The sequence below is a fragment of the Canis aureus genome, chromosome 18 (genome assembly GCF_053574225.1).
Source record: "Canis aureus isolate CA01 chromosome 18, VMU_Caureus_v.1.0, whole genome shotgun sequence".
NCBI classification, from domain to species: domain Eukaryota; kingdom Metazoa; phylum Chordata; class Mammalia; order Carnivora; family Canidae; genus Canis; species Canis aureus.
This window is the reverse complement of record NC_135628.1, coordinates 58553202-58568193: the sequence shown is the minus strand read 5'-3', so window position 1 is coordinate 58568193 and position 14992 is coordinate 58553202. Positions and strand designations below refer to the sequence as shown.

General features: G+C 40.5%; 1 protein-coding gene across 1 annotated transcript; it reads left to right on the top strand.

Annotated features, from left to right (window-relative positions):
* The first annotated feature begins 297 nt into the window (after window positions 1-297).
* LOC144288392 (olfactory receptor 2T29) lies at window positions 298-1260 on the top strand. Its single transcript, XM_077855901.1, has one exon. It carries the CDS (start codon window positions 298-300, stop codon window positions 1258-1260), a length of 963 nt encoding a protein of 320 aa, XP_077712027.1.
* Window positions 1261-14992: the final 13732 nt, after the last annotated feature.

The following is a 14992-nucleotide window of genomic DNA, read 5'->3' as shown; positions in this document are numbered from 1 at the left end:
GCAACAGCTAAACTAAACAAATTTACATGCCTATTGGAAAAAGATACAATATCAAGAGATAAATCCACAATCTAATGAACACCACAACCTCACTATATGGTAAATTTATAGTTACAGGTAATTTATTTCTGCTACTATAATTAGGTTCTCTCTCTCTCACACACACACACAAGAACACACATACATACACACACACACACACTTTCTCTCACCAAATATTCATTTCAGTTGGTGATGTTTCATGATTGATTCATTCATTAATCCCAAAATTTTCCTAGCTTTTCCAGGTGAAATCTCATGGAGAACATCAACTGGCTGGCTAACCACACTGGGAGGTCAGATTTCATCCTAGTGGGACTCTTCAATAAATCCAAACACCCAGCTCTCCTTTGTTTGGTCATTTTTGTGGTTTTCCTAATGGCCTTGTCTGGAAACACCATCCTGATTCTACTGATACATTCTGATTCCCACCTCCACACCCCTATGTACTTTTTTATCAGCCAACTATCTCTCATGGACATGATGTATATTTCCGTTACTGTGCCCAAGATGCTCATGGACCAAGTCATGGGTATGAATAAGATCTCAGCCACGGAATGTGGGATACAGATGTTTCTCTATGTGACACTAGCAGGTTCAGAATTTTTTCTTCTAGCCTCCATGGCCTATGACCGCTATGTGGCCATCTGCCATCCTCTCCGTTACCCTATCCTCATGAACCATCAGGTGTTGCTCATCCTAGCATCTGGCTGCTGGTTCCTGGGCTCAGTGGATGGCTTCTTGTTCACTCCCATCACCATGACCTTCCCCTTTTGCAGATCTCGGGAGATTCATCATTTCTTCTGTGAAGTCCCTGCTGTATTGAAACTCTCTTGTTCAGACACTTCCATCTATGAGGTTTTCATGTATCTGTGCTGTGTGCTCATGCTTCTCATTCCTGTGACAGTCATTTCAGGCTCTTACTACTTTATCCTCATCACCATCCACAGGATGAACTCAGCAGAAGGCCAGAAGAAGGCCTTTGCCACTTGTTCTTCCCACATGACTGTGGTCATCCTCTTCTATGGGGCTGCCATTTATACTTACATGCTCCCCAATTCCTACCATACACCTGAGAAGGACATGATGGTATCTGTCTTTTACACCATACTCACTCCTGTGCTAAACCCTTTGATCTATAGCTTAAGAAATAAGGATGTTATGGGAGCGCTGAAGAAAATGCTGAATGTGGGACCTGGTTTTCAAGAAACTATAAAGTAGGGTCCCTGGGTGGCTCAGTAGGTTAAGCATATGTCTTTGGCTTAGGTCATGATACCAGGATCCTGGGATCTAGGACTGCATCAGACTCCCTGCTCGGGGGGGGGGGAGTCTGCTTCTCTTTCTCCCTCCGTTCCTCCCACCCACTCATATTCTCTCTCTCTCTCTCAAATAAATTAAATCTTTAAAAAAGAAATTATAAAGTAGGAAAATTTGATATTACTGTGATTTTCCTTCTCTTTAACACATTGTAAGTTTAGAATTTTATGTCAACCTTATTCCTGCAACTTTTTATGCCATTGTGTTCATCTCACTTTTGCATCTTCGTTTTTTAAAAATATTGCCTCCCTGTACTATAAAACTCTTTAATTTTCTAATTCTTATCCTTTCAAAATGTATTATACAATTATATAGTGATGTTATATTTACTGAAGTTGATAACTGCCCTCTGATTCTTAGGAAATGCATAATTAAAATATTTAAAGGAAGAAAGTTTGATTCTATAAAATTGATTCAAGTGAGGGATAAGGAAAAGGGTGATAGCGAAAAAGAGGTAAAAATGTTAACAGCTGTTGAATCTCGGTAAAAGGTATGTGGCTGTGGTTTGTACTATTCTTATTTATGCTACTTTTCTGTAATAATAGAATTATTCCATATAAACAGCTAAAATATAAGCCTTTTTTAAGGGCAGTGTAAGTGACATTATATCTTATAAAATATATTCATTTCAATGTGACTAATTATTAGTGGGACAATCTTGTCATCTACCTACCATTAATCATCCCTTAATTTGCTAGACCTTAATGATGTACACTATGTGGATATGGTCCAAAAATGAAAGCACCAAGTGGTTTAAAGCCCTACCAAATGATAGGTTTAATATCCATATTTGCATTAAAAAAACGGGGAAAAATATGAATCCAGATAGGAAGGAAGATTTAGAGAAGGTTCCTTGCCTGAGGTGATATCTGAGCTGAGTTTGAAGTATGTAATTTATTAGATGAAAAAGAGAAGCAGAATATCAAATATTCAAACTTATTTATTCAATTATTTAATAAGTATTTTATACTCTATTATAATCCAAAATAACAGCTAAATGAGATTAAAATATGAACACTATGTGATTGCTGTTTTCAAAGAATTTGAAACTCTATAGTTTTATATGCAAATAGGATACACCTTGATACCCATGTGCAAAGTACACAGCTCATAAGGACACTTATTTCCTACTGTGACACACAAATTTGGTCACAAAGGGGAACTCAGATCAGACTCTAGAACTCTGTGTTGAATGTTGACTAGATGTACCCTCAGATGAGTATAGGAGTCTGTGGCAGAGGGAGTTTTCTCAGGAACATTATGCCACAGAAAAGGTGCAACACGAGTAAAGGTCAGAAGGTTGGCAAAGTATAAAAGGTAAGTGTTTCTATTGTTCTTCCTTTCCTACTTTACTTTATAGACGTGTTTCTTGCTCTTCTGTGCCCCAGAGATCTACATACAGTAGTAAAATGATTAGATCTGCATTTTAGAGATGTCAAATTAATGGGCAATTGGGAAAGTGCAGCACTGCAAGTAGAGAGACCAATGAGTGAAGATGGTGAAGTAGATGGTGCTGATCTAAATGAAATGGACCATGCCTTGACACCAGGATGGACTGGATGGAGGAAAGGGATATTTAGAGTATGTGGGGCCTTTTGAATCTGTTGCATAAAACCACTGACATGATTAAAATAACTACCATTTTATAATGGGCATCCAACACATGAAGAATCAGTTTCAAAAGTAAAAATTCATTTTTTTCCTCTTGACATACTTGATTAGTTCATGACTGTAAAATAAAGATCTTGCAGTATTTTGGAGAACAATATCAGAAAACTAGTTCCCAATACTTTTTTGTTTCAGTAAAACTGAATTAATACAAAATGCCACTCTAAAGTAATTGAGAAATGTATGTATCTCCCCTCAATTTTCATGACTATCATGATACATTTGATGGTTCCATTTATAACACTCTATACATGGAGAACAAAATGAGACAAAATAAAACAAAATGTGGTGTTGAGACATATTATTTCAAAGATTTTTAAAAATTACTCTGTTTTGAACCAAAAATATCTAATTAAACATGTTTTTAGAACAATTGCTTTTCTTTTTAGATAATGTGTCTAAAATGCTATGTCCATTGTCTCTACTAATAAGAATTTAAAAGAACAATGCATTCAATAAAGTTATTTATCAAATGATATATAGTATCTAATACTTAGAATTGGTGCTCCAAATTTCTTGCAACTAGAGTTAAAAACTGAAATGGAAGAGCTGCAGGCATTCAAATGCACTTACTTACAAGTCCCAAATAAGTACCTGCTCTAAAATAGTCTAAAATTTTCAAATTTCTCATTTATTCATGTGCTTTTGTTAATGATATCGTCAGCATTTGGTGAAGTGAATCAATTTTATCCCATGGCATCAAGACTTCAGATTTCTATATCCCAGAGCACATTAAGGACCATTATTGGAGTTCTTCATACAACTTTAGAATTAAGAAACATAGATTAGGTAGAAAAATTTGCATTATTTTTTTTTAATTTGCATTATTTTTCACAAAATTTGTTTTCTTAAATGTGTTCAAAGAATAACATTTGAAAAATATAATGAACAAAACTATTTTCTAGGGATGCTAAAAAATGAGGCTTCTTAAACATAGATACATTATTTTTTGCCTCTTAGGTTATTTGTAAGCATAGACATTTCCTTTTTAAGTCATTATTTGTAAACATATGTTTTAGTGTACCTGGCTGACATTGAGTTCAGAAAATGAAAACCTTTAAGGGTATGGCTAAAAACCTTTGAATTGTATAACTCAAACTTTTATTTTGGTGAGAAAACCAAGCTAAAACATGATTTTTTTTATCTCCGTGAACTATTTAAGTATCTTACCATTTCAGTGCTTGGAGACTGGGTTATATTGCATAGGATGGATATGTCCTCAGTTTCAAATAAGTTGCTTATTAATAAACTTAATGGTGTCACTGACTCTTGATAACTATTATTTGAAAAACGAGTGTCTGCCACAAATATCTTCACATAAATTATTGCGTTGGTAGGAAAAATAATCAAAACTCAGCAATTGCACTGCTGGGGATTTACCCCAAAGATACAGATGCAATGAAACGCTGGGACACCTGCACCTCGATGTTTCTAGCAGCAATGTCCACAATAGCCAAACTGTGGAAGGAGCCTCGTTGTCCATGGAAAGATGAATGGATACAGAAGATGTGGTTTATGTATACAATGGAATATTCCTCAGCCATTAGAAACGACAAATACCCACCATTTGCTTCGACATGGATGGAACTGGAGGGTATTATGCTGAGTAAAATATGTCAATTGGAGAAGAACAAACATTGTATGATGTCATTCAATTGGGGAATTTAAAAAATAGTGAAAGGGAATAAAGGGGAAAGGAGAAAAAAATGAGTGGGAAATATCAGAAAGGGGGACAGAACATGAAAAGACTCCTAACTCTGGGAAAAGAACTAGGGTTGGTGGAAGGGGAGGGGGGCAGTGGTGGTGGCTGATGGGACTGATACCGTCACTTGATGGGATGAGCACTGGGTGTTACTGTATATGTGGGCAAATTGAACACAAATAAAAAATCAATTAAAAAAACACTGTGCATTGTGCTGTTTTAGGGTGAAATGTTCTGAACATATTTGTTAAGTTAAAAAAAAGAAAAGAAAAGAAACGACAAATAAGCAGCATTTCCTTCGACATGGATGTAACTGGAGGGTATTATGCTGAGTGAAATAAGTCAATCGGAGAAGGACAAACATTATATGGTCTCCTTCATTTGGTGAATATAAAACATAATGAAAGGGAATAAAGGGGAAATGAGAAAAAAATCAGTCAGGAAATTCAGAAAGGGAAACAGAACATGAGAGACTCCAAACACTAGGAAACGAACTGCGGGTGGTAGAAAGGGAGGTGAGTGTGGGGTGCGGGTCACTGGGTGATGGGCACTGAGAAAGGCACTTGATGGGATGAGCACTGGGTGTTATTCTATGTGCTGGCAAATTGAACTCAATAAAAAATAAATTTAAGAAAAATTAAAAATAAAAGATTCAGCTGTAGTGCCATCTAGGTGGCAATTCCTTGCAGGGTAGGACAAGATTCTCCAGAGGGCAGATATGTTCCAAGTCAGCTTCTAATGTATGACGTCGTTTCTCCCATAGCTCACATTCACAGGTGCAGGAATCGAGGACTAGAACTGGGAGTGGTACCACTCACTATAACCTGTCATGATCTACTTGCAAAATGTTTGCTTTCTGTTCCCACGATTTTATGTTCTGCTGGACTAGAGGTCTCAGATTCAAAGAGAGACACAAAACAATCCCACTGAACTGGAAATTGAAACTCGTGCATGGACTCTTTGAGCTCTTCATGCCTCTGAATCAATAAGCAGGGAAGAAAGTTACTATGCTGCCTGGGAAATTAATCCCAAATACCTGGGAGAAATTGGATGAACTCCATAATGGAGGTTAAGAAGAGTATGTGTGAAAATCAGAGGATCATTAAGACATCTTTTGATATGACCTTCATGTTTTCATTTTCATTTCCTTCCATGTATTTTTTAATTTACACTTTAATTTCCTGATTAACCCATTCATTATGAGCAGTAGGATATTTTTTAACCCCCAGGTATTAGTGCTATTTCCAATTTTTTTCTTGTGGTTGACCTTAAGTTTAATGTCATTGTGGTTGGAAAATATGCATGGTATATGGTATAGTATTCATCTTTTTGTACGTGTGAAGGTCTGATTTGTGACCTGGTATGTGATCTATTCTGCAGAATATTTCATATGCACTCAAAAAGACTGTGTCTTCTGCTGTTTTAGGATGAAATGTTCTGAATATATTTGTTAAGTACAAAAAAAAGAAAAGAATAGAAGTGATAAAGACGTACTGCTTCCTTCGTTGTGGATGGAACGAGACCGTATAATGCTGAGGGAAAATAATCAGAGAAGGGCAATGATTATACGGTGTCATTCATTTGGGATAATAAAAAATAGTGAAAGGGAATAAAGGGAAATGGAGAGAAAATGAGTGAAAATATCAGTTGAAGACGACAGAATATGAGAGACTCCTAACTCTGGGAAATGAACAAGGGGTACTGGAAAAGTTGTTGCCTGGGTAGTTGGGGTGACTGGATGACTGCGCTCAGGGGGGCACTTGACGGGATGAGCCATGGGTGATATGCTATATGTTGGCAAATTGAACTCCTCTCATTTAGGACACTGAATGTATCGTGACAGCCCTTTCTGGCCATCCAGGTCACTGGGGAGAGGTCTGCTGTTAACCTACAACTTCTCCCCATAAGTTTAGGGACCCCTTGTATCTTGCTGCTTTGAGGATCTTCTCTTTATCTTTGGAATTGGAAGTTTCACCATGAAACATCAGGATGTTGAAAGGTTTTCACTGAGTATAGTGGGGGATCACTCTATCTCCAGGATCTGCATGCCTGATTCCTTCCCCAAGTTAGGGAAGTTCTTGGCTATGATTTCTTAAAATACACTTTCTGGTCCTTTTTTAAAAAATTTTTATTTATTTATGATAGTCACAGAGAGAGAGAGAGAGAGAGAGAGGCAGAGACACAGGCAGAGGGAGAAGCAGGCTCCATGCACCAGGAGCCCAACGTGGGACTTGATCCCGGGTCTCCAGGATCATGCCCTGGGCCAAAGGCAGGCGCCAAACTGCTCTGTTCCTTTCGGCACCCTCCGGAATCCCCCTTTATTTTATTTAATTTTTTAAATTTTTTTAACTTATTTTTTTAAGATTTTCTTTTTTTATTCATAGAGACAGAGAAAGAGAGAGAGAGGCAGAGACACAGGCAGATGGAGAAGCAGGCATCATACAGAGAGCCTGACATGGGACTCGATCCAGGGTCTCCAGGATCATGCCCTGGGCTGCAGGCGGCGCTAAATCGCTGAGCCACCAGGGCTGCCCTGGAACCCCCTTTAAACATAGATTTTTCCTTCTGAGGTTATAATTTATTTTCCTTAACCTTTCCTCGTGGTCTTTTGTTTTTCTCTCTTTTCCTCTGCTTCCTTCCTAGCCATCAACCTGTCTTCTATGTCACTAACTCCTTTTTCTACCTCATTAACCTCATGGTTAGGACATCCAGTTTGGATTTCATCTCATTCAATTGATTTTTCATTTTGGCCTGATTAGATCTATATTCTGCAGTCATGAAGTCTCTTGAGTCCTTTATGCTTTTTTCTAGAGCCACCAGTAGCTTTATAATAGTGCTTCTGAATTGGCTTTCTGACATTAAATTGTAATCCAAAATTTGTAACTCTGTGGGACCGAGGACTGTTTCTGGTTCTTTCTTTTGAGGTGAGGTTTTCCTTCTAGTCATTTTGCTCAGTGCAAAGTGGCCAAAAACAATTTGTATTGGGAAAAGGAGAAAAAGAGAGAAGAGAAAGAAGGAAATAAAAAGAAAAAAAAACAAAGAAGAATAAAAAGAGAGAAGAAAAGAAAAAAAAGGAAAAAAACGGGGCGGGAGCAAGCAGAAATCAAAAAACAAAAGACAAAAAAAAAACACACAAGGGGGGGGTATCCTCTGATTCTGTATACTGTAAATCCTTCGAATTCCCCTGGAACTTTCAAGTTCTGGTTGGTCAACAATTTGTTTTTCCCCTGTCCCTCTAGATGGTCTTCTGGGGAAGGGACCTGCTGTGCTGATTTTCAGTTATTAGCACTTTGGGGCCTGGTTCAGGGCTCAGTGAAAGATGTTGAAACTGTTTATATGGTGAGGCCACTGTGAGGCTCACTGGGGGTTGTTTACCCCATGAGGCCACAGGAGGAACAAACCCCAGTGGCAGCGCCAGCTCTGGAGCCCTGGAGTCAGCTCCCACAGTAACTACAGAGCTCTCTGTCTGCAGGGCCTGGAGGCTCCGGGGCAGGGCCGCTGATCTGCTCAGCTCGGGGCAGGAGCGTCCTTGCTGTCCTGGGCCCTCCCGGCCTCTGCCCGTCCCGGGGGAGGCCGGATCCTGGGCTGGGGCCACGCGCCCTGTGCTCCGGGGCCTGCGCTGTTGGATTCGCGCTCCCGGCCTGGCAGCCTCTCCCCGCAGAGCCGCCGCCTGAGCCGCTTCTGAGCTGCTCCCGAGTCCAGCCAGGCGTGCTGCAGCCCTTTAGCATCTGTATCTTTGGGGTAAATCCCCAGCAGTGCAATTGCTGGGTCGTAGGGCAGATCTATTTTTAACTCTTTGAGGAACCTCCACACAGTTTTCCAGAGTGGCTGCACCAGGTCACATTCCCCCCAACAGTGTAAGAGGGTTCCCTTTTCTCCACATCCTCTCCAACATTTGTGGTTTCCTGCCTTGTTAATTTTCCCCATTCTCACTGGTGTGAGGTGGTATCTCATTGTGGTTTTGATTTGTATTTCCATGATGACAAGTGATGCGGAGCGTTTGTTCATATGCTTGTTGGCCATGTCTATGTCTTCCTCTGTGAGATTTCTCTTCATGTCTTGCCCATTTCATGATTGGATTGTTTGTTTCTTTGCTGTTGAGTTTAAGAAGTTCTTTATAGATCTTGGAAACTAGCCCTTTATCTGATACGTCATTTGCAAATATCTTCTCCCATTCTGTAGGTTGTCTTTGAGTTTTGTTGACTGTATCCTTTGCTGTGCAAAACCTTATCTTGAGGAAGTCCCAATAGTTCATTTTTGCTTTTGTTTCTCTTCCCGTGGTGGATGAATCTTGCAAGCAGTTACTGTGGCCAAGTTCAAAAAGGGTGCTGCCTGTGTTCTCCTCTAGGATTTTGATGGAATCTTGTCTCACATTTAGATCTTTCATCAATTTTGAGTTTTTCTTTGTGTATGGTGAAAGACAATGGTCTAATTTCCTTCTTCTGCATGTGGCTGTCCAATTTTCCCAGCACCATTTTTTGAAGACACTGTCTTTTTTCCAGTGGATAGTCTTTACTGCTTTGTCAAAAATTAGTTGACCATAAAGTTGAGGGTCCATTTCTGGATTCTCCATTCTGCTCCATTAATCTATGTGTCTGCTTTTGTGCCGATACCACACTGTCTTGATGATGACAGCTTTGTAGTACAATGTGATATCTGGCATTGTGATGCCCCAGCTCTGGTTTTCTTTTTTAAAATTCCCCTGGCTATTCGGGGTCTTTTCTGATTCCACACAAATCGTAAGATGATTTGCGCCAACTCTCCAAAGAGAGTCCATGGTATTTAGGTAGGGATTTCATTAAATGTCTAAATTGCCCTGGGTAGCATTGACATTTTCACAATATTAATTGTTCCAATCTGTGAGCATGGAATATTTTCCATGTCTTTGTGTCTTCCTCAATTTCTTTCAGAAGTGTCCTGTAGTTTTTAGGTTGTAGATCCTTTACCTCTTAAGTTAGGTTTATTCCTATCTGTCTCATGCTTTTGGGTGCAATTGTAAATGGGATTGACTACTTAATTCCCCTTTCTTAACTCTCACTGTTAGGGTATAGAAATACAACTGATTTCTGGGCATTGATTTTATATCATGCCACACTGCCAATTGGCTGCATTAGTTCTTGCATCTTGGGCAGGAGTCTTTTGGGTTTTTTGGTACAGTATCATGTCATCTGCCAAGAGGGAGAGTTTGACTTCTTCTTTGCCAATTTGAATGCCCTTTATTTCTTTATGTTGCCTGATTGCTGTGGCTAGGACTTCTAATACTGTGTTGAATAGCAGTAGTGATAGTGATCATCTCTGTCTTGTTCCTGATCTTCAGGGAGAGGCTCCCAGTGTTTCCCCATTGATAATGATAAATGCTGTGGGCTTTTCATGATGGCTTTTAAGATGCTGAGGCATGATCCCTCTATCCCTACACTCTCAAGAGTTTTTATCAGGAATGGATGCTGTATTTTGTCAAATGCTTTCTCTGCATCTATTGAGAGGATCCTATGGTTCTCATTTTATCTCTTGATGATATGATCAATTACATTGATTGCTTTATGAGTGTTGAACCAGCCTTCCATCCCGTGGATAAATCCCACTTGGTCATGTGAATAATCTTAATGCACTGTTGGTTAGTACTGGCTCATATCTTGTTGAGAATTTTTACATCCATGTTCATCAGGGATATTGGTCTGTTATTCTACTTTTTGGTGGGGTCTCGGTCTGGTTTTGGAAGTAAAGTGATATTGGCCTCATAGTAGGATTTTGGAAGTACTCCTTCTCTGTTTATCTTTCAGAACAGCTTTAGTACAATAGGTATGGTTTCTCCTTGAAACGTTTGATAGCATCCCCCTGGGAAGCTTTTGGCCCTGGACTTTTGTGCATCGGAAGTTTTTGAGGACTGCTTCAATTTCCTCCCTGGTGATCAGCCTGTTCAGGTTTTCTGTTTCTTCCTGTTCCAGTTTTATTAGTTTGTGGTCTTCCAGAAATGTGTCCCTTTCTTCTAATGCCTAATTTATTGGTATATATCTGCTCCTAATAAGTTTTGAAGAACATTTGTATTTTTTGGTGTTGATGGTGATTGCTCCTTTCTCATTCATGATTTTATTAATTTGAATATTTTCCCTCTTCATTGTAATAAGGCTTCCTAATGATATATCTATCGTATTAATTCTCTCAAAGAACCAACTCCTGGCTTTATTCATCTGTTCCACATTTTTTCTGGTCTCTATTTCATTGAGTTCTGCCCAAACCTTTATTAACTCTTCTTCTGCTGGGTGTAGGATCTACTTGCTGTTTTTTCTCTAGCTCCTTTAGGTATAAGGTTAGCTTTTGAATTTGAGTTTTTTCCTGTTTTTGGATGGATGCTCGTGTTGCGATGTATTTCCCCCTCAGGAGTGCTTTTGCTGTATCCCAAGGATTTTGAATGGTTTTATCTTCATTCTCATTAGTTTCCATGAATCTTTTTAAGTCTTCTCTAATTTCCTTCTTGACCCTTTCATCTTTTAGCTGGATGGTCCTTAACCTCCACGTGTTTGAAATCCTTCCAAACTTGTTCCTGTGATTTAGTTCTAATTTCAAAGCAGTATGGTCTGAAAATATGCAGAGGACGATCCCAATCTTTTGGTATCGTTTGAGACTTGATTTGTGACCCAGTATGTTGTCTAATCTGAAGAAAGTTCCATGTGCACTTGACTAGAATGTGTTTTCAATTGTTTTTGGGTGGAAAGTTCCACAGATATCTGTGAAATCCATCTGTTACAATCTATCATTTAAAGCTCTTGTTTCTTTGGAGATGTAGTGCTTAGAAATCCTGTCGATTGTAGAAAGTGCTACATTCAAGTCACCACATATAAGTATATAATTATCTAAGCATGTCTTAATTCTGGCTATTAATTGATTGATATATTTGACAACTCCCACATTCGGGGTATGAATATTGATTATTGTTAGGGCCTCTTGTTGGATAGATCCTTAAGTACGATATAGTTTCCCTCTTCATCTCTTACTACAGTCTTTGGGATAAACTTTAGTTTATCTGATCTAAAAATGGGTACTGCTGCTTTCTTTTGAGGACCATTGGAATGGTACGTGGTTCTCCAATTTTTTATTTTCACGCTGTAGGTGTCCTTATGTCTAAGTTGAGGCTCTTGTAGACAGGAAATAGATCGGGTGCTTTTTTATCCAGTCTCAAACTGCAGATACACCTTTTGATGGGGTCATTAGGCCCATTCACGTTCAGAGTTACTAATGAAAGATATGTATTTAGTGTCATCATGATACCTATGCAGTCACTGTTTTTGTGGATTGTTTGCTGGACTTCCTCTAGACAGAATTCTCCTTTGTATTTCTTGCAGAGCTGCTTTGGTGATCACATATTCTTTCATTTCCTGCTTATCTTGGAAGCTCTTTTTCTCTCCTTTATTTCTGAATGACAGCCTTGCTGGATACAGTATTCTTGGCTGCATGTTCTTCTCATTTAGGAACCTGAGTATATCCTACCATCCCTTTCTGGCCTGCCAAGGCTCTGTGCACAGTTGTGCTGTTATGCTAATCCTCCTCCCCATAAACATTAGAGATTTCTTGTCTCTTGCTACTTTAAGGATCTTCTCTTTATCTTTGGAATTTGCAAGTTACACTATTAAATGTCGAGGTGTTGAGCGTTTTTTATTGATTTTAGGGGGGTCAATCTCTTTATTTCCTGGATCTGAATGCCCGTTTCCCTCCCCAAATTAGGGAAGTTTTCAGCTATGATTTGTTCAAATACATATTCTGGGCCTGTGTCCCATTCGGCACCCTCGGGAACCCCCAGAAAACGTAGATTTTTCCTTCTGAGGCTGTCATTTGTTTCCTTTAAACTTGCCTCATGAGGTTTAAGTCGTTTTTCTCTTTTCCTCAGTTTCCCTCCTTGCCAACAACTTGTCTTCTGAGTCACTCACTCGTTTTTCTACCTTGTTAACCCCATCGTTAGGACCTCTAGTATGGATTGCATCTAATTTAATTGATTTTTAATTTCGGACTGATTAGATCTAAATTTGCAGTCATGAAGTCTCTTGAATCCTTCATGCTTTTTTCGAGAGCCACCAGTAGCTTTAAAATTGTGCTTCTGAATTGGCTTTCTGACATTAAATTGTAATCCAAATTTTGAAAATGTGTGGGAGAGAGGACTGTTTCTGATTCTTTCTTTCGAGGTGAGGTTTTCCTTCTAGTGATTTTGCTCAGTCCGATGTGGCCAAAAACAAGGTGTCCTGGATAGAAGCATGAACTCTTCTCACACTGTAGCATTCAAGCTGATCTCTCTTTAAATATCAGGCCTAATACCTATGGTTTCAGGATGATTTGAAAGTTATCTAGGTAATTTGGTGGGGACAGGTGACTTGGGGACACTACTCTTCTGCCATCTTGCCCCCTCCTCCTCTGTTTTCCATTTAAACATGGTTTCTAGGCAACGATATCAGGAGGGTCACTCAGAATGCCCTCTGACATTGGCAACCTGAGCTGCATGGTGATTGGCCACATGAAACAGGCCACCCTGAGAGCCTGCGTGATTGGCCGGTACATGGCGGTGACATCACTGAAGGGCACTCTGATGCACCTGGGCTGAAATAAAAGCATGGCAACCATGCACCTCCTTGACGACAGAGATGGCACTTCATCCAAAGATCTCCCTGTTCTTCCTCAGGTTCTCTGTCCTGTTTTCTGCCCCTGTCCATGGCAAGCCCACTGCCACCCTCTCCTCCCCCAGGCCTCTGGCCAACACTTTGGGTTCCACCAGCATGTTTGCACCTCCTTTCATCATCCTCTGTCTTCCCGAGAGTCCAAGAACCCACAGCAGGCGAATCCTTGTCCCATTTCCCACATTGAGGTTGGCCTGGCTGCTCACAGATATATTCCCATGTGGCCTCTGGGAGCGGGACACTGGGAATCAGTACCATGTTTTCTCAGGAAGAGGGAAAACCTTTCCCACACCTCTGGGCTCACCACCATGCTCAACACAGGAAAGCTGTGAGTCCACGTCCTGAAGGAGCCCAGGGAACTCACTGTTTCTCTGGATCTCTCCAACCCAGCTCAGCACAGGGCACATGAATGCCTTAAACCTCCAGTCCATCAGTATGTGTACAATGCCTTCAGTACCTCCAGGCACCCTGAAGAGAGGGGATTGTATGAAACAAGTAAGTCCTGGGTGAAAGAGTCAACACATCACTGGACACAGTGGGGGTCACTGGAACACAGGCCCTCAGACCACGAGCTGCCTGCCCCAGCTCAGTAGTGGACAAACGGATCGTCCAGATCCCTGGCTGACCAGGAGCCCACAGACCACAAACCCTCGAACACAGTAGGACATGGAGAAATGCAGTCCCCAGAACAGAGCACCTACCAGGAGCCCTCAGATTGGGAACCCGCTGAACCCAGGTACCCCAGGGCATGTGGGTCACCTAAACACTGAAGGGACCAGGAACACTCATACCACCAGTCTCCGGCTGAGCCCGGAAGAAGGCAAGGGGGTCCAGGGAACACTGGGTTTGCAGAGTGCCTCCAAATCATGAGCCCTGCATCCCAGCTCATCATTGGGAAAATGAGGCACCTACACAGTGGGATCAGCATGTGCCTTGGACCTGGAGACCAACATCACAGCTCAGCTGTACTCAGGCCCCTGGTAAGGGGCTCCCCTTGTGATTTGGACTTGGGGTTACACATCCCAGACATGGCTAGGCCAAGCAGGCCCCTGGAATGCAGGCTCACCATGTGCCATTGGTCCCCTAGACTAACAGCATATGTCAGCACTAGGGCAAGCTGGCCTCTGCTTAGGAAGAATTCATGAGATTGAGAAAACTCCCATAGGACTTATCAAAGAAAAGATAAAGAATCCCAACAAATAAAGTCATGAATGAAATTGGCGGATCACAACCAACTCCAAATAAATGCAATCAATTATAAAGAATATTATGAGCAATTATATGCCCCCAAATTAGGGATCTGGAAAACGAATGGATGCTTTTCTGGAAGCTTATAAACTATGAGAACTGAAACAGGAAGAAATTGAAAACGGGAACAGATCCATAACTAGTAAAGTAATTGAAGTACTCATCAATAACTTCCCAGAAAACAACAGTCCAGAGCTGAATGCCTCCCAGAGAATTCAACCAAACATTTGAATAAGAAGTAATACATATCTGAAGCTGGACAAGATGGCAGAAGAGTAGGGTCCCCAAGTCACCTGTCCCCACCAAACTACCTAGATAACCTTCAAATCATCCTGAAAACCTACAAATTCGGCCTGAG